Source organism: Bufo gargarizans, chromosome 2 (assembly GCF_014858855.1).
Source record: "Bufo gargarizans isolate SCDJY-AF-19 chromosome 2, ASM1485885v1, whole genome shotgun sequence".
NCBI classification, from domain to species: domain Eukaryota; kingdom Metazoa; phylum Chordata; class Amphibia; order Anura; family Bufonidae; genus Bufo; species Bufo gargarizans.
In genome coordinates, this window is record NC_058081.1 from 711,030,657 (window position 1) to 711,056,444 (window position 25,788).

Sequence of the window (25,788 nt, forward strand, 5' to 3'; positions counted from 1 at the left end):
AAAAAAAAAATGGAGGGGAAAGGCGTCTGCCAGGACATAGGAGCTCCGCCCTACATCCATACCCACTTAGCTCGTATGCCCTGGCAAACCAGATTTCTCCATTCACATCAATCGATGTGGATGAATAAATCATTGCCGGGATTTTTTTTTTTATATATATATATATACAAAGTGCTTGCCAAAGCATAGGAACGCCGCCTCCTCCTCAGCTCGTATGCCTCGGCAAACATATCTGTCACTGCAGAGGAGAAAATCCCGTCTTGCAGCGCCGCATACACCGACTTGCGTGTAATCTGACAGCAGCGCAATGCTTCTGTCAGAATGCACATCGGTGCTGCAGCTAGTAGATCGTTTGGTCCACCTGGAAGGTAAAAAAAGAAAAAGAAAAAAAAAAGAAAAAACCAGGCCGCAACGCAATAATTTTATTAACTTTGCAACAGAACATATAAACTTTAACTTTTTTAACTGAACATTAACATGTTTGCTTACTGGTGTGTTTTTTTTTTTGTTTTTTTGTTTTTTTTACCTTTATAGAACAAACCTCTCCTTCCCCATGGGTCAATGTGCAAAGCGCAAATCGCCCAAAGATGTGGCGAAGTGCGTTATGCACTTTGTCCCATGTGAAAGGAGACGTTTGCAGCAGCAGTGAGTGAATGGGCCCTAATAGCCCTGTGTGCCTGTCCTGGTGAGATGATCCCTATGCTAATAGTGTACCTGTGAGTGGTACTTCCGGAAACACTCTCCAAAGCATAGGGCAGGGTGGTCCGGACAGTCAGGACAGAAATAGCGGGTGTCACGCCTTATTCCACTCCTGCTACAGACACAACATCTTTTTCGGGGTGACTGTTGGGTTGAGGTACCAGGAACGACATTGGGGAAATGTCGCTCGTGTAGACGGCTAACTACACTGGTGGTTGGGGCCACGGAACCTCCTGGATACAGGAGGTTCTCGATGATCTCTTCCTGAAATTTGAGGAAGGATCCAGTTCTCCCAGCCTTACTGTAGAGAACAAAACTATTGTACAGAGCCAATTGAATTAAATATACAGACACCTTCTTATACCAGCGTCTGGTGCGTCGGGAAACTAAATACGGAGACAACATCTGGTCATTGAAGTCCACCCCTCCCATGTGGAGGTTATAGTCGTGGACTGAGAGGGGCTTTTCAATGACACGGGTTGCTCGCTCAATTTGTATTGTCGTGTCTGCGTGAATGGAGGAGAGCATGTAAACGTCACGCTTGTCTCTCCATTTCACCGCGAGCAGTTCTTCGTTACACAGTGCGGCCCTCTGCCCCCTTGCAAGACGGGTGGTAACGAGCCGTTGGGGGAAGCCCGCGCGACTAGTTCGCGCGGTACCACAGGCGCCAATCCGTTCTAGAAACAAATGCCTAAAGAGGGCCACACTTGTGTAAAAATTGTCCACATAAAGATGGTACCCCTTGCCGAATAAGGGTGACACCAAGTCCCAAACTGTCTTCCCACTGCTCCCCAGGTAGTCAGGGCAACCGACCGGCTCCAGGGTCTGATCTTTTCCCTCATAGACCCGAAATTTGTGGGTATAGCCTGTGGCCCTTTCACAGAGCTTATACAATTTGACCCCATACCGGGCGCGCTTGCTTGGGATGTATTGTTTGAAGCCAAGGCGCCCGGTAAAATGTATCAGGGACTCGTCTATGCAGATGTTTTGCTCTGGGGTATAAATATCTGCAAATTTCTGGTTGAAATGGTCTATGAGGGGCCGAATTTTGTGGAGCCGGTCAAAAGCAGGGTGGCCCCTGGGACGGGAGGCGGTGTTGTCACTAAAGTGCAGGAACCGCAGGATGGCCTCAAAACGTGCCCTGGACATGGCAGTAGAGAACATGGTTCATGTGATGAATCAGGTTCGTGGACCAATATGACCGCAATTCATGCTTTTTTGTCAGGCCCATGTTGAGGAGGAGGCCCAGAAAAGTTTTAGGTTCGGAAACTTGGACTGGTTTCCACCGGAAAGGCTGGGCATAAAAGCTTCCCGGGTTAGCGGTGATAAATTGTGTGGCATACCTGTTTGTTTCGGCCACAACTATGTCTAAGAGCTCCGCAGTCAAGAACAGCTCAAAATATCCCAGGGCCGAACCGATCTGAGCCGTCTCAACCCGAACTCCAGACTGGGCAGTGAAAGGGAAAACTACAGGTGCGGCTGAAGTTGGGGACTGCCAATCAGGGTTTGCCAGCACCTCTGGGATTCTAGGGGCTCTACGGGCACGTCTTTGCGGTGGCTGCGACGGGGTCACTACTGCACGTGCCAACGTACCAGCTTCAACTGCCCTTCTGGTGCTCGCTACTTCACCAGGTTGTACGGCAGTGCTGGTACTAGGTCCAGGGAGGGCTGGGCTGCTGGTGTATGCCTCACCACGTAATCCGACAGCACCAGCCCCACTCTGCTGCTCTTGAAGCGGATCCTGCGCAACCTGCGGTCTAGCGACACGGGGCCGGGTACGCCTGGTGCTATCAGGGACCTCAGCCTCCTCGTCCGAACTTTGGGTCAGAGAGCCACTGCTTTCTACAGGTTCGTATTCTGACCCGCTGGATTCATCAGATGAGGGTTCCCACTCCTCATCCGACTGGGTCAGAAGCCTGTAGGCCTCTTCAGAGGAATACCCCCTGTTAGACATGTGGGCAACTAAATTTAGGGGTATTCCCTGAGACTACCCAAGAAAAAAAGCAAGCCTGTCTTACAAATGGGAGGCTAGCGAAGTACCGGAGGCCGCTGCGGTTGATAAAAAATATCAAAACTGATTTTTTTATTGCCGCAGTGCGTGTAAAGTTTTTTTTTTGTCACTGCGGTGGGGCGGGTGTGGGCGAACGCACGTGTGGGCGACCGATCAGGCCTGATCGGGCAAACACTGCATTTTGGGTGGAGGGCGAACTAAAGTGACACTAATACAATTATAGATCTGACCGTGATCAGTTTTGATCACTTCCAGATACTATAAAAGTACAAATGCTGATTAGCGATACGCTAATCAGCGAATAACGGACTGCGGTGCGGTGGGCTGGGCGCTAACTGATCGCTAACTACCTAACCAAGGGACCTAAACTATACCTAAAACCTAACGGTCAATAACAGTGAAAAAAAAAAGTGACAGTTTGCACTGATCACTTTTTTCTTTTCACTTGTGATTGACAGGGGTGATCAAAGGGGTGATCAAAGGGTTAATTGGGGTTCAGGGGGGTGATCAGGGGCTATAGTGTAGTGTTTGGTGTACTCACTGTGAAGCCTGCTCCTCTGCTGGATCCAACCGACGAAAAGAACCAGCAGAGGAGCAGGCAGCCATATAACAGATCATATTTACAAATATGATCTGCTATCTGGCACTTTGATTGGATTTTTTAAAAATCAGCAACCTGCCAGCCGCGATCATTGGCTGGCAGGTTGCTGACGAAATACTTCTGTGCGAAATGCCGGCGCGAACTGCGCATGCGCGCGCGCATAGTCGTGTCATCTCGCGTCTCGCGAGATGACGCGTATATGCGTGACTGTGCGCAGCGCTGCCACCTCCGGAACGCACATGTGCGTTAGGCGGTCCGGAGGTGGTTAATCACTTGAATGAGCCGGAGTACAGTGACTGCACCGCCCCAATTGCCGGCCCCCAGCCCCTTCTCCCAGTCCCTCCCCGCTCGCTCATACATCGCAGCCTGCGATGTAAAAAATGCATTTGCCCCATACAACGCATGGGCATTTGCCCCCCATTTTTTTGGGGGGGAGTGTGTCTTATGGGTCAAAAAATATGGTATGCAAAGGAAAGCAAAAACAAACATTTTTCAGTTTATATAGTGAATGTTTGAGTTTGTACAGAAGAATACAAACACTGCTATTTTTTTAACAGTCTAATATTAACTTTTCTTCAATTTTTTTAGAGGAACAACACAAATTTGATATATTTTCCTTCATTTGGAATAGAATGTATAGTGTTCCTGATGCATTTGTGTATATGGAAGTAAAAGCTATTAGAAGGATTTTGAGCTTTATTGACTTTTTGAATCACACTGCTATTATTTTGAACACAACTGTATATGTACACAGTGACTCCACCAGCAGAATAGTGAGTGCAGCTCTGGAGTATAATACAGGATGTAACTCAGGATCAGTAAAGGATAAGTAATGTAATGTATGTACACAGTGACTCCACCAGCAGAATAGTGAGTGCAGCTCTGGACCAGCTGTTCCTGAGCTGCGATTACCTGTGGGTGTGGTCGCCTGTGGCTGTGTGTAGCTGCTGCTGCTGCTGCTGCTGCTGCTCCTGAGCGTTTGGAGGAAAATCTATCCACCTGAGGCCGGCTCTCTCCTCCCCAGGGGGAGAGTGGGTTCTCAGGCATGAGCGAGGGAAGCAAGCCCCAGGCTCCTGTTCCCAGCGGCAGGCCTTCAGGGGACAGGAGAAGCCAGCGTTTGGCCTGCATGGAGGACTCAGGGGTAAGAAGATCTGGCAGGAGTCGCAGTAATGTGGCTTCTGTCTCCCCTGAGTCTGAGGGTAGTAGGAAGAGCCGCAAGGCTGGATCCGCTAAGGAGGACCCGAATGCCAGCATGGGTGAGAGTGGCCCTTCCGGGGCCCAGCAAAAGCCGAGTGTTCACGGAGGTGAAGCAGATCTTGAGGAGGAAGGCTGGGGCGTACTGAGGGCCCGGGAGTCCATTTCCACCTACGGATCCCGGGTCATGAGCCACCTCCGTGAGTACGAAGACGCGACTAAGACCCTGAGGAGGCTCCGGGAGGAGCTGCGCGGCTTGAGGTCTTGTGTTGGAGTGGCCCCAAAGAGGAAGAAGCAGGGGCTGGAGAACCAAATAAAGCAGCTACAAGCTGACATTGGCGAGATTGAGCAAAGGCGGACTGTACTCCGAGATAAAAGCGGCCCGTTTAAGGAAAAACTCCTAAACGAGGAACGTTTTCGGAAGATGGCGGAGGAGAAGGGGCAGATGGGGCAGCAGCCTGACAGCCAGGTGGAGAAGGAACCAGTCGTGCAGGAGGAGGATGATGATGATGACCAGCAAGATCCACCTGGCAGCCTGCAGGAGCAGATTCCGTACAGTGGGCCCCCTGCACGCCAAATAGCAAGGTCACCCAGCTGCGGCTCGGGGGATGAGTATGAGACCTGCGGCCCGGGAGGGGCCCTAGTGGAGGAGATCCAGCTCCTGGAGTCCCCAGTGCGTTTCCAGGACTTATGCTTTGGTGATGAGTTGCCACCGGAGACGCCTGGGGAAGGAAAGAAAAAGGCTAAGAAGACCAAGCTCCAGGAGCAGGTAAGATATGTATACACCCCCCTCCCTGGGACCCCCGGGTCGACCGCAGGGCCGGCTCACTGTATTAGCCCCTCTTCTCAGCCCAGCCCGTGTCCTGCAGTGGACTCGGTGCAGGAGAGAGGGGAGAGCGAGGTATCCGATATGGTGGTGAGCTCCGTCTCTGTTTGCAGTAACGGGGATGGAGCTGGTGCGACACCGGCTGAAAAGCCGGACAGGAAGGTTACTGCGGAGGATGAGAGAAAAATCTCTGGCGCTGGAGTTTGCTCCCTGATGGGAGGAGGGGGTGGCTCCACGCCACAGATGGCTGCAGGAGCTCCGATGGCTCCAACCGCTGATGACGCTGTTCCCTCGGGCCAGCAGAGGCATGAAGGAGCTGTCGGAGCTATGACGGTTACGCCTCCCAATGAAGGTCAAGAACTGATGCCAAAGCCTTTGTTTTGTATTGGCGCTGCTGGTCCAGATGAGCGGCGCCATGAAAGAACAGATCAGCAGCGTTTGGATCAGCGGCGCCCGGTAATGGATCAGCGGCGCCCAAAAGTTGTAAATGGTAGTACTGAGGAAGCGGAGGGCAATGATAAAAGTGGGGTTGGGGCTGTGGCCTGTCTTTTGGGGGCAGCTCCGACCCCAGGGCCCAGTGATGCTGAGGTACCAATAATTACACCAAAACACACCGGTTCAGCCAGTATGAGTGAGGGAGCAGGTGGGGGGCAGAAAATTATTTTTAATAAAAATATGTCTGGGGGTTTGGATGGTGGAGTGAATGGTGTTAGGAGGGAAGGAAGGGAGGTCGCAGAATCTGTTGTAAGTAAGGCTGGTTTGGGGATGGAAGATATGGAAGTGGGTGGTGGAGGGTCTTTGGTAAGTGGGGAGGGTGTGGAACCTGGTCCGGTTGCCCCCCCGGCTGTGGCAGCCCCTGTGCGCAGTTTTGCTACTGTCACAGCCGGGGTGAGTAGGGGACCCTCCTTGTCCTCTGGCTCTGGGGACGGCGTTTTGCAGCGGCGTCTTCTGGAGGCTCTAAAGAGAGGGGAGAGCACAATCAATGTAGAGGGGAGGGAGGTTGATCTATCCTTTTGGATAGATAGGCATGGCCTCTCAGCCTTCCGAGAGCAAAGGAGCGGGGAGACCACGTGGTCCCTCCCGACAGCTGGGCAGGGTGCTCTCCGTAGGAATGTGGTCCGTCTGAGGTGGAGGGGCAGTGATACATGTCCTTCAAGATCAGAAGTTGTTGAGCTCCTTCTAAAGATGGGCTTCAAGGCGACAGACATCTACGCCTTGATACATCCCTATGGGACCCCTGAGTTCGATGTCAGCTTTGTTCGGCCGGAGGGACTTGAGCTCTTCTGGTCGAACTATGAGATGGCAAAGGACGAGCCCAGCTGGCGAGATTTTGCCGTCCAGGCAGTGTCTCGTCAGAACAATGTGAAGAGGGTGACCGTTCTAACCCGTAACGAGTCACTCTCGTGTATTGACATCATGACGTGGCTCGGCCGATATGGGGAGGTGGTGGAGGTTCCCAAGAAGAACAGGGATGAACATGGCATCTGGTCTGGGGCCTGGACGTTCATGGTAAAACTTAGGCTTTTAGGAAACACAGTTACTCACATACCATCTGCCACCTTCCTTGGAAGGGATCGCATCCAGATTTTCTACCAGGGTCAGCCGAAGCTCTGTCACAGATGCGGCAGCCCCACACACTTCAGTGCTAACTGCACTGTACAGAAGTGCGCGCTGTGTGGGGAGATTGGCCACCTCGCTGCATCATGTGCAGAGATTAGGTGTCACCTGTGTGGTGACTTAGGTCACCCATTCAGTCGCTGCCCTCATTCCTTTGCCAATGCGGTCAATGCCCCGGCGGGAGGAAGCCGTGAGGCCAATTCTACTGGGGCAGGGGCTGGCAGAAGTGAAGGAACAGAGGGGCCAGGGAAGAAAAGTAAGCAAAAGACGCCTGCCCAACTGAGGCGTCAGGAAAATCGCCGAAGGGAGAGGGAGATGGGTGAATCCCGGGAACCTCAGGCAACTGGGGAAGCTGGGATGACCCCTGATCTCACCCCTGAGACTGCTGCTACTGCTGAGGCCCAAAGGGACAGTGAGCTGGATGAGGAAATTAGGAGGATCCAGGAAGAGGAAGGTGCCATCTCCTCATTATCCCCCCATGACGGGGGAAGTGGGGGATGGCAAAAGCAGGGTAATAAACGTACAGGGAAAAAGGGAGATTTAAGATCTTCTCCCACCCGCCAGATGCCAAAGGAAGGTACAACCAACCCCCCTCTGATTAGTCTCTCAAACCGGTTCCAAGCCATTGGTGACACCTCCCCCTCCTCAGGGGAGGGAGCCGGTGGGGAGGTTTCGGGAGTCGCGGTGACACCTGGGCCTGCGGGGGACGCCGAGCCTCCTTCTACTGGGGAAAACATGTCCTCAGGGGTGGGGGCTGGCTTGGAGTCAGAGCACAAGGGCAGAGGTGAAATGGACACATCTGTTTGTTTGAAGAGGGGTAAGCCATCATCTGATGAAAAAGTTGGTGGGGGCAGTGGGAAAAGAAAGCCATCTAATTCAATCACCCATGATGGCGGCACTCACTCCGTTGACGCTGGCGTCCATTAATGTCGCCAGCATTAAGTCAGATACGGCTAGATTTGCGGCCTTTGATTTTTTCAGCCGGGTTGAAGCTGACATTTTGTTTTTGCAGGAGACCAGGCTGCCAGATTTGGCATCTGTATTTAAAGCTAAAAGGGAGTGGCGACGCGGATCCTCCTACTGGTCTCTTGCGGCCGAGCCGTATAGCGGGGTGGCAGTCCTTTTTACTGCACCGGTAGAATGCCGACGGGTTATTGAATTAGAAATGGGGAGGTGCCTGATCCTGGATGTCCTCATGAGGGGACAAGAACTTCGTCTAATTAACATCTATGGTCCCCAGTCCAAGTGGGACCGTAAGTGTCTCTTCATGAGGATCAAGCCCTATCTTTTTACAAGTCGGCAGGTGGTCTTTGGAGGGGACTTCAATACTGTCACGAGGCCCCAGGATAGGGGAGGTTCCAGGGACAAGCTGACTTACGACAGCATTGCGCTTAATAAAATAGCTAGTGAGGCTCGTCTGGTGGATGTCCACATCCGGCACACCCCAGGCCACCCGGGGTTCACCTATCATAGGGCTAGTTGTAGGTCTAGAATAGACAGGTTTTATTTAAAGGAGGAAGCCGTCTCTTCAGCCGTGTCCGCTGTGGAGGTGGAGTTCTCCGACCACTGTATGATTTTGTTTTCTCTGAATGTTGCAGAGACCCCCCGAATGGGAAGGGGCTACTGGAGGCTCAATTCGTCTCTCTTGGAAGAAGCGGAGATAAGACAGTCCTTTGAGGATTTCGTTCAGAGCCAGGTACCATTGCTGGATCTCTGCGGCAGTAAGTCTGAGTGGTGGGAGATCTTCAAGGAAAGGGTGGGGAGATTCTTCCGCCAGCTCTCGAGCCTCAGGAGTCTGAGTAAGTATCGCCTGTATCAGGGCCTGAGGAGGAAACTCGAACGTCTTGTCTCGACTGGGGGTAGCCGTGAGGAGATCTCCAGAGTGAAGTCTTTGCTTATGAGGTGTCAGTACGATAGGCACGCATCTTTGGTTTTTGAGAGGGATTACGGGAAATACCGCTCGCCCGACCCTTACAAAAACTGCAGGATGTCAGTGAGTAGTAAGATTGTGTCAGGACTGATTGATAGTACGGGTTCTCTGAGAAGGTCCAGATCAGGGATCCTGGAGGTTGTCAGATCCTTTTACTCACATCTCATGGCAAGGAGGGATCTTGATCGTGATAAGATATCGGCTTTCCTGACTGAAACTGTCCCTGAACCAGGGGTAGACCCCTCTCTTGACGGTTTGACGGAAATGATCAGTGAAGAGGAAGTCAGTCTGGTGATTGAGGGGCTTGCTCCCAAAAAATCACCTGGTCCGGATGGCTTAACATCTGAGTTTTACAAGACCTTTAAGGACACCTTAGTTCCCCTCTTGACTGAGGTATTAAATGAGTGTCTCTCCTCGGGTACTCTACCAAAGTCAATGAGGAGGTCGGCCCTGATCATCCTGTCAAAGGGTAAAGATCCTTTCCACATTGAGAATTGGCGTCCCATAGCGCTCCTCGGTGTGGACAGAAAGATTTTGGCAAAGGTGCTATTTAATCGGCTGGTGAAGTTTGCACCCCAGCTCCTTTCTGGGGCCCAGCATTGCTCTGTTCCCGGCCACAGTACTTTTAGTGCTGTGCTCAGTGTCCGGGAGGCCGTGGAGCAGGGCAGGGCAGGTCACTGGAAGGGGTACATGCTGTCCTTGGATCAGGCAAAAGCATTTGATCGTGTTAACCACGAGTACCTCTGGTCTGTCCTTCTGAGATATGGCCTGCCCGGGGGGTTTGTTGATTGGCTTAAGACCTTGTATGCAGGGGCAGAGAGTTTCCCGCTTGTGAATGGTTGGATTGGGCGTCCTTTTGGGGTGGGATCTGGGGTTCGCCAGGGTTGTCCTCTGAGCCCGCTTTTGTACGTGTTCGCGATCGATCCCTTCCTTAGAGGGGTTGATCGTGGGCCGTTGGCGGGCATCGGGATGGACCGGGCGGCTCCGGAGACTACACTGAGGGTGGTGGCGTATGCTGATGACGTAACTATCTTTGTGTCTTCGAGAGGGGAGGCAGAGTGGGTACTGTCTGAGGTAGAGCGCTACTCAGAGTCATCTGGGTCCAAGATCAACCGAGATAAGTGTGAGAGTCTCTGGCTGGGAGGTGGAGATCCTGGTTTTGATCTCCCGGACACCCTTCCAGAGCCCCAGGAATCTACAAAAGTCCTCGGCATTGAATTTGGCCAGGGGGATTACCCCCATCAAAACTGGGATAGCAGGCTTAAGATTGCCGCTCAGAAGGTGGACCAGTGGAAGGGTTGGTCTTTAACCCTCAGGGAAAGGGTGAACATTATCAAAACCTACCTGATCCCTTTGCTGTTATATCTGGGCAGTGTGTGCGTCTTGCCGGAACCTTTCTGGACTCGGGTCTACAGTCTGTTCTTCCAGATGTTATGGGGAAACAGACTGAACCTTGTCAAGAGGGAGGTTACTTACCGTACGAGGAGACTAGGAGGGTTGGGTATGGTCAACCCTGTGGTGTTCCTGGTGAACACCTTTATTAAGATTAATCTCTCGAACCTCTGGCAAGAGAGGGCTCCTCTGTGGGTAGCCTCCTGTCGGGGATGGTTTCGGCCTTTCTTCCAGGAATGGGAGACAGGGGGGCAAGTGAAGGATCTCCGCACACCACATGGGCATCTCCCGGCTTATGCTGCCCTGGTTCTGAAGGTATTACGTCGGTGGGGTCTGGGGATGTGGGAAATCAGGACTCAGTCAAGGAGACTCCTTGACCAGAGGGTTCTGTTGACCCATTTCCAGAAACCTCTGGCCCTCAGGGACTGCCCAGGTCGGGATCTGAGGGTTGGGTTACGGCTTTTAAATTCCAATAGGATCCCCTTGAAGTTCTTTGACTTGACTTGGCGCTGCTTCCATGGGAAACTGTGTGTGAGGGACAATCTGAAGTGTAGGAGCTCTGAGGACAGGGGGTGTCCCCGTGAGGAGTGCGGTGGTGTGCTGGAAAGCATGGACCACTTCCTGCTTCATTGTCCCTTTAACACAGAGGTTTACACCAGGGTGGGGACCTCCATTGGCTGGCCTAGGCTGGTCACTCTCTCCTATGCGGAATGGGCCTATGGAGCATTCAGACACCTGGGTGGTAGGGACCTTTGCACTTTATTCCTAGTCAGCTCAGTGGTCAGGTACTACACGTGGCATGCACGGTGTTTAGTTTCGACGCAACGCAAAATCCTCCCCGAGGATGAGGTGGTTAGGAACATTCTCGGAGACCTGGTGAAGGTGCGCTCTCTGGAGTACGAGAGGTTGGGGGCGGGTAGAGCCTCTCTCCTCTGGAGGGGTTTTGCCTTTAGGGTACCCTAGCCTGTTGTCTCCCCTCCCGGTGGTGGGCTGAAGCTGACACTGTAGATTTTTGTTTTGTTTTGGTGGCTGTATGAGGACATAGGGCTTGCAGGCGCCAAACTTGGGCTTTAATGGGTTGTGTGTGGCTGAAAAGCCTCACGGTGGGTGGTGAGGTTAAGGTCTACTATGTAATGTACTATGTAATGTAGTTTATATGTCTTTATGTCTATATATATTTGTATATTTGTATAGGTTGAGTTGTCGGGTGTAGTGTTAGGTTGGGTGGTGGGTAAATGGGGGGAGGGTTCCATGGAACATTGGGGACTTTGGGACATATAAGAAAATCCTGGGCTGGTTCATGGACGTCTGTTATCATGTACTGGGGGCATGGGATGCGGGACCAGCTCAGGGACCAAAAAAAAAATTAAAAAAAAAAAAAAAATATATATATATATATATAATATATATAAAAAAAAAAAAAAATTGTGTGTTGCATTGGGGTGGTGGTGGGTGGGCTTTTTGTAAGTTTAACTTCTGTATTTGTTAAGTGTAGGTAGGTGCAACCGGATCAGGAAGGTTAGTACATGTACATAGATATTGTAAATATTGTACATAGCTGGTGTTCTGTGGCGAGTGGGCTGGACCGGTGCTGTCTGCGCCGCGCTGAGGAGCATCATGTCCTGTATGGTTGGTTTGGTCTCTGTTTTATATATTTATTTATCTGTTTGTTTTAAAATTTTAATAAAAGAAATACAGGATGTAACTCAGGATCAGTACAGGATAAGTAATGTAATGTATGTACACAGTGACTCCACCAGCAGAATAGTGAGTGCAGCTCTGGAGTATAATACAGAAATGTAACTCAGGATCAGTACAGGATAAGTAATGTATGAACACAGTGACACCACCATAAAACTAATGAGTGTAGCTCTGGAGTATTCTACAGGATATAAATCAGGATCAGTACAGGATAAGGAATGTAATGTATGTACACAGTGACTGCACCAGAAAACTAATGAGTGCAGCTCTGGAGTATAATACAAGATTCAACTCAGGAACAGTATAGGATAAGTAATGTAATGTGTGCACACAGTGACTCCACCAGCAGAATAGTGAGTGCAGCTCTGGAGTATAATACAGGAATGTAGCTCAGGATCAGTACAGGATAAGTAAGGCAATGTATGTACACAGTGTCCCCACTAAAAGAATAGTGAGTGCAGCTCTGGAGTATAATATAGGTTGTAACTCAGGAATAGTATGGGATAAGTAATGTAATGTATGTACACAGTGACTGCACCAGCAGAATAATGAGTGCATCTCTGGAGTATAATACAGGATATAACTCAGGATCAGTACAGGATAAGTAATGTAATGTATGTATACAGTGACTGCACCAGCAGAATAGTGAGTGCAGCTCTGGAGTATAATACAGGATGTAACTCAGGATCAGTACAGAATAAGTAATGTAATGTATGTACACAGTGACTGCACCAGCAGAATAGTGAGTGCAGATCTGAAGTATAATACAGGATGTAGCTCAGGATCAGTACAGGATAAGTAATATATGTACACAGTAACTGCACCAGCAGAATAGTGAGTGCAGCTCTGGAGTATAATACAGCATGTAACTCAGGATCAGTACAGGATAAGTAATGTAATGTACACAGTGACTGCACCAGCAGAATAGTGAGTGCAGCTTTGGAGTATAATACAGGATGTAACTCAGGATCAGAGCAGTATAAGTAATGTAATGTATGTACACAGTGACTGCACCAGCAGAATAGTGAGTGCAGCTCTGGGGTATAATACAGGGTGTAACTCAGGATCAGTACAGGATAAGTAATGTAATGTATGTACACTGTGACTGCACCAGCAGAATAGTGAGTGCAGCTCTGGAGTATAATACAGGATGTAACTCAGAATCAGTACAGGATAAGTAATGTAATGTATGTACACAGTGACTCCACCAGCAGAATAGTGAGTACAGCTCTGGAGTATAATACAGGATATAACTCAGGATCAGTACAGGATAAGTAATGTAATGTATGTACACAGTGACTGCACCAGCAGAATAGTGAGTGCAGCTCTGGAGTATAATACAGGATGTAACTCAGGATCAGTACAGGATAAGTAGCTTAAGGCTGATTTGTCAGCCTGCATTTGTGGGAGGGGCGCAGGCTCGCATAAAAGGAGGCTCGCCCTCTCCACACTTGCGTGCGTTTCCGGTGCCTGTTTTTCCCACCATTAACGTCACACCCCCTGCTGCCGTGCAGCTCATCAGACTCGATTCCATATTCTTTTCTCCGGTACGATTTCAGGTTTGATGTTCATTTTTCTTCTGTTTTTTAAATTCTCTGTCTGGGGCCACGTCCGGGTAGCCTTCTTACGTCATTTCACGCTTAGTCCACGGTCCCGCCGTTTAGAGCACTAGACACTCGCTTTCTCTAGTCCTCCTTTAACCACCATTCACGGCTCGGGTGTCGCTTTCAAGGTACAGGGCTCCTGGTCAAATGTTATTTTTCTGTTTGTCGCCTCGCAGCTGCAGTATGTCGCATATTTCCAACATCGAAGAAGCCCTATCGGTACCTCGCATTTCATCCCCAGCCACATCAAAAAGGACATTTTAGAAGGGAAAGATGTCAATCTAGCGTCCATCCTGATAGCCACCCACGACACGGTAGACAACAAAACCATAGCTTGCGGCGACGTGTCCATTGTTCTCAAGGCCAGGGATCCCCGCCTAAACAAAAAGCTAACAATCACGGAGTTCGTCCTCGCGTTCAGTTTATTTAGGGATGTCATCTGCTCAGTCCATCCTGAGAGGCGGGAGGAGTTGGACACGTACCTGTATAGAGTAACGGACTTGGGCCACAAGTACAGCGGGCAGGCTTTCTATGACTACCATCGCTCTTTTTCAGCTAAAGCCGCCGCCACACTGGTCCACTTCCAGCACATCACAAACTGGGCTGCCATGGATATGGAACTTTTCTGCTGGCATTTCGCGGGGCTCAAGGCCCCGGCGTGTGCCTCGTGCCAGTCCATCTCCCACTCCGCAGATTGGTGCCCCAATGCAGGTCCCTCCACGTCCCAGGGCAGATCCCTTCCCAGTAGCTCCGGGTCTCTACAACAGTCTGGCCCAGCCACGGACAAACTAGGGCGGCCCATAGTTTTCCTGGGCAACAGCCAGGTGTGTAATAACTTTAACCAAAATGCCTGTTACTACAACAAATGTAGGGCCCTTCACGTATGTGCAGTCTGTTTCAGGGTTCACCCCCAAATGGAGTGTCCTCAAAGATCCAGGCCATCCTGACTAACCGGGGTCAATGTGGTTTTTCTAGAATCCCTGCTGCAGAATCATCATAACCCGCAGTATGTGCAGTTCCTGGTCTCTGGGTTCACCACGGGTTTTCACACAGGTCTGGTGGCTCTCCCACAAGCCTCTTGGGAGGGTCCCAACCTTCAGTCGGCAACCAGGGATCCCGAGCCGGTGGGGACTCTGATCAAGTCAGAGTTGGAAAAGGGGTTCCACATCGGTCCTTTTTCCTTTGTGCCATTTGACCTATGGAGGATAAACCCCATAGGTATCGTGTCCAAACAGTTCACCAATAAAAAATGTCTAATTTATGACTTGTCTGCACCTCATGGCTCCAGCATACCCAGTTTAAACTCCTTAGTTCCCTCCGAGGAGTTTTCCATGAGTTACGCCACCATAGACGAGGCCATCCAACTCATTCTTCAGGTAGGTCGGGGGGCATGGTTGGCCAAGGCGGACATAGCTGATGCCTTCAAATTGCTGCCCATCCATCCACAGCTTTGGAGGTTCTATGGCATCAACTGGCAAGACCAGTATTTCTTTAAAAATCGCCTGACGTTTGGGTCCAAGAGCAGCCCCTGGCTGTTCGACCAGTTCGCGCAGGCGTTGCATTGGATCCTGGTCAACCATTGCGACTGTCCTCTAGTCATCCATTACTTGGATGACTTTCTTATAATTGAAAGCCCAGATTGCCAGCCGAGCAAGCTCCAGCCTCTGCTCCAGCTGTTTGCAAACCTCAATGTTTCGGTGGCGCCCTCAAAAACAAAAGGCCCCGCAACGGTAATCACCTTCCTGGACATAATCTTGGACACAGGGAAGATGGAGGCCAGGTTACCAGCTGAGAAGCTAGCAAAAATGAAGCATTCCATCTATTCCATCTCAAAGGCAGCAAGCAGCAGGACGTGCGCCAAGGTAGAGTTGCAGTCCCTACAAGGCATGCTCATTTTGCTACCAGAGTCATGCCCCAGGGCAGGGCCTTCATGTCCAGGCTCCTTCAGCTACTCCCCTCAGCTCCCGAGCAAGACAGCCTCATCACCTTAGATGCCCAAGCCATGGTCGATCTGGCCATGTGGAGGTACTTCATGGCCTCATGAAATGGAGTCTCTATGTTCGTTCCACATCTGGGGCCAGCATCCACCTTGGCTTTTTCGGACCAATGCTTTGCGGTTCCCTGGCCATCGGAGGTTTCATTGGCCAGAGCCGCATTGAAATCGTCCCCCTTGTTGGAGTTCTATCCAATCGTAGCAGCGGCCCAGGTTTGGGGTAGTCAGTGGGCCAACTCTTCCGTGGCGTTCGTCACTGACAACCAGACAGTGGTGGACATCATCACCAAGGGCAGATCGCAGTCACCCCAGATCATGTCTTTTGTCCGCAGGCTGGTCTGGCTCTCGCTGGAATCTAATTTCCATGTGTCATGTAGGCACATTCAAGGAGTTCATAATGTGGCCGCAGACGCATTGTCTCGTTTTAATTTGAAAACTTTCTTTCAGGTCATGCCAGAGGCAGACCGAGTGGGGCTACCTCCTCCGATGTATCAAACTCTCGTGATCGATTAAACTTTATCATTGCTTCAGCAAAATCTTTGATGCAGAAGTCTCTATCTTGTAACACGGCCAGGAACTACAGGACCGCTTGGAACACCTACAACAGGTTCATGTGCCTACATTCAAGACAAGACACTGACAAGACCACTTACATCACAGCTTTCATAGCTTACTGTCATACTGATCTCAAACTATCCTTCAACACCATCAAGTTATATTTTGCCGTAGTCCAACATTTCTCCATGTTGGAGGACCCCGAAAGTAGGTTGGTTTTTCTGTCCCAGGCGGTTAGGGCAACACGCAGGCAGCCTGTTTCAGGGGAATTATTTAGGAAACTTTCCACCTCCCTAGTTGGTCTTCCTTTTGGGCTCCTTTCCAGCACTGTCATCTAGGCTGCTATGTACCTTAGTTTCCACGGGTTCTTAAGACCCGGCGAATTCACCCGCAGTTCAGCCAGGTCCAAGGGTTTAACCAGGGGTCAGCTGGTATGGCACGACGACCATTTCTCTTTATACCTCCTCACTTCCAAAACAGCGCAGGTGGGGCCACCAGTAGAGGTAAAGTATTACCAGTCCTCCAATGCTTGGTGCCCAGTTCGGGTACTCAGGAGTTTGCTGGCAGCTCTTGGGGACTCCGCCCCGGACAGTCCGTTGCTCCTGTTCCAGGTCTTGGCCCTCACGGCTGCACAGTTCATCTCGCACGTTCGCACCCTGGCATCGGGCTTGGGATACGACCCCAAGGCCATTTCAGGGCACTCCTTCCACATTGGAGCAGCATCCAAGGCTTCAAAGCATAACGTACCCGGCCACGTCATCCGCAGAATGGGTCGCTGGCGCTCCTCATGTTTTGCACGCTACATACCGAACCCTCAGGCCGAGATATCCCAGGCTTTTCACAGTTTGGTGTTGTAAGTTGGTCAAGCTGCAATAAAGGTTCTCTCTCCCTACTCGGTTGTGTTTTTGCCCCCTTTTTAGGCCTACCCGCGGCATGGCTAACGGCACCCCTCCAGCCATTTAGCTAGGCAGGTAGACCTTTTCTCTCTGTTAGGTCCCGGTACTTTGTGGCACCAGCTCTCTGCCGTAGCCATGGCCACAAGTAATGTATGTACACAGTGACTCCACCAGCAGAATAGTGAGTGCAGCTCTGGAGTATAATACGGGATGTAACTCAGGATCAGTACAGGATAAGTAATGTAAGATATGTACACAGTGACTGCACCAGCAGAATAGTGAGTGCAGCTCTGGAGTATAATACGGGATGTAACTCAGGATCAGTACAGGATAAGTAATGTAAGATATGTACACAGTGACTGCACCAGCAGAATAGTGAGTGCAGCTCTGTAGAGTGTAACAAAGGATGTAATGCTGGATGAGTAAATGATATAATACTCCAAACTCACCCTAACTTTTCCAAATTCACCCTTCATAATGGCTATCTTGTTTCCATATATATAGATGGTCACAGTTCTGACATATGACACGGCCTGAGTTCCTCGATTGTCATTCTTCTCTTCAATTTTAAATGGAACTAGACCAGCATCTCCGCCTTCATATTTGGACAGGACATATGTGCAAGTTCCCTGGAAGTCATAGTTGTATCCATCAAAAGTGTGATAATGGGGGTCACCCCATGCCCAGCAGGTGCCTGTGAAATCTGGGACACAGACTGGTTTTCCATCTTGTATCTTGCAAGTTTCCTTGATCCTACAGTTCATTGACTTGCATGGATCTGTAATAAGATAAGGAAATGTTACAGGTAATGCCTATATATAACAAAACTAACTATAGAAAATATAGTAGACATGTCTAATGGCAAGAACTTCAAAAAGTTTGAAACAGAGCAGCACCCTGAACCATTAGGCTACTTTCACACTTGCGGCAGAGTGATCCGGCATGCAATTCCGTCACCGGAAATGCCTGCCGGATCCGGAAATCTGCATGCAAACGGACAGCATTTGTAGACTGATCCAGGTGCGGATCCGTCTCACAAATGCATTGCAAGAACGGATCCGTCTGTCCGTTTGTCATACGGACAAACAGATCTGTTTCAAAAAAATTTCCACATTTTTAAATATCTGTGCATGCGCACTCTGGAAGGACGGATCCGGCATTGCAGTATTTTTAATGCCAGATCCGGCACTAATACATTCCTATGGAAAAACATGCTGGATCCGGCATTCAGGCAAGTGTTCAGTTTTTTGTCCGGAGATAAAACCGCAGCATGCTGCGGTATTATCTCCGTCCTGAACTGAACTGAAGACATCCTGATGCATCCTGAACGGATTGCTCTCCATTCAGAATGCATTAGGATAAAACTGATCAGTTCTTTTCCGGTATAGAGCCCCTAGAACGGAACTGTATGCCGGAAAAGAAAAACAGTAGTGTGAAAGTACCCTTAATATAGCAATTGATGGAGGGCCAATCTGATAGAAGATGCCGTTTAGTCCCACTTAGCTTAATGGATTTAACAGTACCATTTAGCTGGATTGATGTATTATTTAACCCATCCTCTTAGTATTACCTTTATTAACACAAGCCACAATGCCATCTTTCAATTGGCACTTCTCATCAGCTGTACATTCGGTGTCCTCACACACGAGTCTACCCGTTGGGCTACAGGTGCAAGCTACTTTACAGTCATTGGATAAAACTTTTTCATTAGGCTGGTAAAAAACAAAACATTTAATCGATTGGTACATACATTTCAAAAGTAAATATTATATGGGATGCTAACAATTTTAAAACATTTTAAAACAAATTTTTGTCATAAATCTCTACTGTGGGAGATATAATGGGTACAAATGCAACTGAGCCCTGGAGCCTAGGGGGACCAAAAGTGCCATTTACAACATACGTAAGACATCAGTAGTATACTAGGGGGACCCGTTGCAGATTTTCTATTGGGTATAAGGCTTTAAGTTAGGGCGGGTTCACATTGGCATTACGGAATTCTGTCTTTAAGAGGTATTCCGTTTCGTTCTGTCCTAAAACATGTCTATGGGGACACATAACAGTTTGTTTTGGTTCAATTATACGATGATGGAAAAAATAGTCCTGTCAACAAGTTTCCGTTTTGCATTCCGTACAAAAATGATGTTATATTCTGTTATAACTCTGTTATATCGGAACCTATATCAGAATTCCATAACTCCAATGCGACACCTTTGATAAGTTTTTACTATGATTGTTCACCTGATGTTCAACTAGAGTTGAGCGGACACCTGGATGTTCGGGTTCGGCAGGTTCGGCCGAACTTAAAGAAAAAGTTCGGGTTCGGGACCCGAACGTGACCCGAACTTGACCCCGAACCCGAACCCCATTGAAGTCAATGGGGACCCAAACTTTTGGGCACTAAAATGGCTCTAAAATAGTCCTGGAAAGGGCTAGAGGGCTGCAAAAGGCATAAAAATGTGCTTAAGAGCATGGCAAGTGCTCTGCAAACAAATGTGGATAGGGAAATGACTTAAAAAACATAAAATACTGAAAAAATAAAAATAACAATCTGGATCTAGGAGTAGAAAGTTGAGGAGGCGGTGGATGGGTGGATGTGGCGGTGTAGGTGGAAGCGGCGGTGAAGGAGGAATAAATAGCCAACACTGATTTGTGTTATTTTTTATTTTTAACCCCTTAAGGACTCAGCCCTATTTCACCTTAAGGACTTGGCCATTTTTTGCAAATCTGACCAGTGTCACTTTAAGTGCTCATAACTTTAAAACGCTTTGACTTACCCAGGCCGTTCTGAGATTGTTTTTTCGTCACATATTGTACTTCATGACACTGCTAAAATTGGGTCAAAAAAGTGAATTTTTTTGCATAAAAAAATACCATATTTACCAAAAATTTAGAAAAATTAGCAAATTTCAAAGTTTCAGTTTCTCTACTTCTGTAATACATAGTAATACCCCCAAAAATTGTGATGACTTTACATTCCCCATATGTCTACTTCATGTTTGTAGCATTTTGGGAATGATATTTTATTTTTTGGGGATGTTACAAGGCTTAGAAGTTTAGAAGCAAATCTTGAAATTTTTCTGAAATTTACAAAAAACCAATTTTTAGGGACCACTACAGCTCTGAAGTCACTTTGCGAGGCTTACATAATAGAAACCGCCCAAAAATGACCCCATTCTATAAACTACACCCCTCAAGGTATTCAAAACTGATTTTACAAACTTTGTTAACCCTTTAGGTGTTGCACAAGAGTTATTGGCAAATGGGGATGAAATTTGAGAATTTCATTTTTTTGCCTAATTTTCCATTTTAACCCATTTTTTCCACTAACGAAGCAAGGGTTAACAGCCAAACATAACTGTATGTTTATTGCCCTGACTCTGCCGTTTACAGAAACACCCCATATGTGGCCTTAAACTACTGTACGGGCTCACAGCGGGGCGTAGAGTGAAAGGTGCGCCGTATGGTTTTTGGAAGGCAGATTTTGCTGGACAGTTTTTTTGACACCATGTCCCATTTGAAGCCCCTGATGCACCCCTAGAGTAGAAACTCCATAAAAGTGACCCCATCTAAGAAACTACACCCCTGAAGGTATTCAAAACTGATTTTAGAAACTTTGTTAACCCTTTAGATGTTGCACAAGATTTAATGGAAAATAGAGATACAATTTCAAAATTTCACTTTTTTGGCAGATTTTCTATTTTAATATTTTTTTTCCAGTTAGAAAGCAAGGGTTAACAGCCAAACAAAACTCATTATTTATGGCCCAGATTCTGTAGTTTACAGAAACACCCCATATGTGGCCGTAAACTACTGTACGGCCACACAGCAGGGCGTAGAGTGAGAGGTGCGCCGTTTGGTTTTTGGAAGGCAGATTTTGCTGGACTGGTTTTTTGACACCATGTCCCATTTGAAGCCCCTGATGCACCCCTAGAGTAGAAACTCCATAAAAGTGACCCCATCTAAGAAACTACACCCCTCAAGGTATTCAAAACTGATTTTACAAACTTTGTTAACCCTTTAGGTGTTGCACAAGATTTAATGGAAAATAGAGATACAATTTCAAAATTTCACTTTTTTGGAAGATTTTCCATTTTAATATTTTTTTTCCAATTACAAAGCAAGGGTTAACAGCCAAACAAAACTCATTATTTATGGCCCTGATTCTGTAGTTTACAGAAACACCCCATATGTGTTCGTAAACCGCTGTACTGGCAAACGGCAGGGCGCAGAAGGAAAGGAATGCCATACGGTTTTTGGAAGGCAGATTTTGCTGGACTGTTTTTTTTGACACCATGTCCCATTTGAAGCCCCCCTGATGCACCCCCAGAGTATAAACTCCAAAAAAGTGACCCCATTTTAGAAACTAGGGGATAGGGTGGCAGTTTTGTTGGTACTAGTTTAGGGTACATATGTTTTTTGGTTGCTCTATATTACACTTTTATATGTGGCAAGGTAATAAGAAATAGATTTTTTGGCACTTTTTTTTTTTTTGTTATTTACAACATTCATCTGACAGGTTAGATCATGTGGTAATTTTATAGAGCAGGTTGTCACGGACGCGGCGATACCTAATATGTATACAATTTTTTTATTTATGTAAGTTTTACACAATGACTTCATTTTTAAAACAAAAAAAATGTTTTAGTGTCTCCATAGTCTAAGAACCATAGTTTTTTCAATTTTTGGGCGATTATTTTAAGTAGGGTCTCATTTTTTGCGGGATGAGATGACGGTTTGATTGGCCCTATTTTGGGGTGCACATGACTTTTTAATCGCTTGCTATTACACTTTATTGTGACGTAAGATGACAAAATGGCTTTTTTCACACCGTTTTTATTTTTATTTTTTTACGGTGGTCACCTGAGGGGTTAGGTCATGTCATATTTTTATAGAGCCGGTCGATACGGACGCGGCGATACCTAATATGTATACTTTGTTTTATTTATGTAAGTTTTACACAATGATTTTATTTTTGAAGCAAAAAAATCATGTTTTAGTGTTTCCATAGTCTGAGAGCCATAGTTTTTTCAGTTTTTTGGCAATTATTTTGGGTAGGGTATGATTTTTGCGGGATGAGATGACGGTTTGATTGGTACTATTTTGGCGTACATGCGACTTTTTTGATCACTTTTATTACCTTTTTTGGGAAGTAAGGTGGGCAAAATTTCAATTTCCTAATAGTTTTTTTTTTTTTTATGGCGTTCACCGTGCGGGGAAAGTAACATGAACGTTTTATAGATCAGGTCATTACGGACGCGGCGATACCAAACATGTGTAGGGAATTTTATTTTTTTCATTTTTATTCAGTGATAAATGTGTTTTTTTGATTTTTACTTTTTTTTCACTTTTTTTTTGACCCAGACCCACTTGGTTCTTGAAGATCCAGTGGGTCTGATGTCTGTATAATACAGTACAGTACAATATATATTGTACAGTACTGTATTTTACTTACACTTTGTCTGAACAGATCTATGCTTTCAGCACAGATCTGTTCAGAACCATGGACAGCAGGATGCCTGAGAGGCGTCCTGTTGCCATGGGAACCTTCCCCGTCTGCTCAGTAGTGGTCAGAACTGCGCAGACGGGGAAGGGTAAGGACGGGGCTTCGGGGGGCTGCCTGGGAGCTCTCTCCCTCTCCATTCGGGGGGCTGCAAAGGCACTGCAGCCCCCCGATGGGAGAGGTAGGGAGCTACTTCTTACTGTTAACTTTTTCCATACAGCGGTCCGTACGGACCGCTGTATGGAAAGGGTTAAACGGCTGACATCGCATCACCGATGTCAGCCGTTTATACCAGGGTGCCAGCAATGTGCTGGCACCCTGGTATACCCACTAGAAGCCAACGATTATTCGGCGGGAGGCGGGCGGGGGATCGCGATCCCGCCTGCCGCACCGCCTGCCTCCCGCACCGCCCCCACCGCCCACAACTCCCCCCCCCTGCACCACCCGCCGGCCAAAAATCATGCAGGGGTGCAGGGGGGAGGTAAAATCTATATTTGAGGTAAACTAAAGTTTCTGATCCCCGCGGTCAGGGACCGCAGGGGTCAGAAACTGCAAAAAGCGCAGCAAACCGCAGGTCTGAATTGACCTGCGGTTTGCGGCGATCGCCGATAGGGGGGGGGGGGGTCACATGACCCCCCCTGGCGTTGTCACAGGATGCCGGCTGAATGATTTCAGCCGGCATCCCGTTTCCATTAACCCCCGCGGCGCCGGAATCTGCATTTAAAGTTAGGACGTACCGGTACGCCCTGAGTCCTTAAGGACTCGGGAAATAGGGCGTACCGATACGCCCTGCGTCCTTAAGGGGTTAAATTGAGGTATCCCCCAAAATATTGGGACATATAAAAAAATAAAACAAAGAATAAGTGCACTTGAGTACAAGAATGGATGGTTGATGGTGGTATAAATGTCTATTCTGCACAAGGTACGGACAAGTCCTGTGGGATCCATGCCTGGTTCATTTTAATAAACGTAAGCTTGTCCACATTGGCTGCGGCCTGTGATAATGTTTTCTGCCGTACTAAACACACGTTCACACTATACACTGGCTGCAGGGCAGGTCAGCACCTCCAAGGCTGACAAAGCTTTTCCACAGTTGGGCCATGCTAACCCACTGGTGGTGCCCCAGCTGTGTTGACGACCTCTTCCTCCTCCTCTGCCTTTGCCTTGTGCTTCCACTGTGCCCCCGCTGTCAGGTGGGAATGCCATCATCAGCGTGCGCTTGTAGTCGCGCATCTTCCGATCAGTAGCAGATTTTTTCGCTAAATTTAGTTCCCTGTCAGCAATGCAGAGCAGGGGTTCATTCACGGCAAAAGGGGGTTCATGTCACCCAGCAAAAGAACAGGATATTTTGAGAGATTTAGGCCCCTGTTACCCAGGCACAGCAGGGGTTTGTATCAGCCAAAAATTGGAAAATGTCACCCAACAATTAAAAATAATAATTTTTTCAATTTAGGGCACTCAAATTGCCACTTTTTTAAAATTAAAATGGCTCTAAAATAGTCCTTGAAAAGGCTAGAGGGATGTAAAAGGCAGTAAAATGTGCTTAAGAGCATGGGAACTGCTCTGCAAACAAATGTGGATAGGGAAATGACTTAAAATGAAATAAAATAACTAAAAATGACAAATTATTAACCTGCAACTCAGAGAAGGAGGTGGATATGGAGTCGGAGGTTGAGGAGGCGGTGAATGTGGTGTTGTAGGTGGAGGCAGCAATGGAGGAGGAACAGGTAGCCAACAATGTTTTTTTTTTTTTATTGGGGTAGGTATAAAAAAAAATGAAAACAAAGAATCATTGCACTCGACTTGAGTACAAGGATGTATGTTTGATGGTGGTATAAATGTCTATTCTGCACAAGGTACAGACAAGTCTTGTGGGATCCATGCCTGGTTAATTTTAATGAACGTGAGCTTGTCCACGTTGGCTGTGGACAGGCGGCTGCGTCTGTCTGTAATGACGCCTCCTGCTGTGCTAAATACACGTTCAGAAAGTACACTAGCTGCAGGGCAGGCCAGCACCTCCAAGGCATACAGGGCGAGACCCAGAAGTTGAATAGGGCACATCCATCAGTCAGTATGTGTAGGCGTGTGCACAGGTACACGCTCCATATCAGCAGTTGGGGTCGGTTGTTGCGGCGAGGTGACAAAGCTTTTCCACATGTCGGCCATGCTAACCCTGCCTTCTGAGGTGCTGGCGCTGAAACAGCTGCGTTGGTAACCTCTTTCTCCTCCCCTGCCTTCGCCTTGTGCATCCACTTGTCCCTCGGCGTCAGTCGGGAATGCTCTCAGCAGCGCGTCTACCAGCGTGCGCCTGTAGTCACGTATCTTCCGATCACTCTCCAGTGAGGGTATTAAGGACAACACATTGTCTTTGTAACGGGGATCCAGCAGGGTGGCCACAAGTAGTCAGCACACGTTAAAATGTGGGCAACTCTGCAGTCGTTGCGCAGGCACTGCAGCATGTAGTCGCTCATGTGTGTCAGGCTGCCCAGGGGTAAGGACAAGCTGTCCTCTGTGGGAGGCGTATCATCTGCGTCCTCCGTATCCCCCCAGCGACGCGGCAGTGATGGGCCCGAGCTGCATTGGATGCCACCCCGCTGTGATCATTGCTTCATCCCCACCCTCGTCGTCCTCCAGTAGTGGGCCCTGGCTGGCCAAATTTGTACCTGGCCTCTGCTATTGCAAAAATCCTCTTTCTGAGCCACTTCTAAAAGACTTGCCTGAAAGTATTAGAGATGACCCCTCTTCTTCCTCCTCGTCCTGGGCCACATCCTCTTCTATTATCGCCCTAAGTGTTTTCTCAAGGAGACATAGAAGTGGTATTGGAGCGCTGATAACCGCATAATCGCCACTGGCCATGTTGGTGGAGTACTCGAAACAGTGCAACAGGGCACACAGGTCTCGCATGGAGGCCCAGTCATTGGTGGTGAAGTGGTGCTGTTCCGTAGTGCGACTGACCCGTGCGTGCTGCAGCTGAAACTCCACTATGGCCTGCTGCTGCTCGCACAGTCTGTCCAGCATGTGCAAGGTGGAGTTCCACCTGGTGGGCACGTCGCATATGAGGCGGTGAGCGGGAAGGCCAAAGTTGCTGTAGCGCTGACAGGCGAGCAGCGGCAGGATGTGAACGCCGGAAGCGCGAACAGACGGCCCGCACTTTATGCAGCAGCTCTGACATGTCGGGGTAGTTGTGAATGAATTTCTGCACCACCAAATTCAGCACATGCGCCAGGCAAGGGATGTGCAGCAAACCAACTAGTCCCAGAGCTGCA

The 25,788-nt window shown here is 48.5% G+C and overlaps 1 protein-coding gene across 1 annotated transcript in view; it reads right to left on the reverse strand.

Moving 5' to 3' along the window:
• LOC122926344 (IgGFc-binding protein-like) overlaps positions 1 to 25,788 on the reverse strand; it is a 205,581-nt gene that overhangs the window by 144,904 nt on the left and 34,889 nt on the right. The window contains exons 10-11 of the mRNA XM_044277718.1: positions 18,590 to 18,739; positions 17,469 to 17,797 (exon numbers count right to left, since the gene is read on the reverse strand). Of these exons, the coding sequence (XP_044133653.1) occupies positions 17,469 to 17,797; positions 18,590 to 18,739 (479 nt within the window). The remainder of the gene's footprint in view (positions 1 to 17,468; positions 17,798 to 18,589; positions 18,740 to 25,788) is intronic.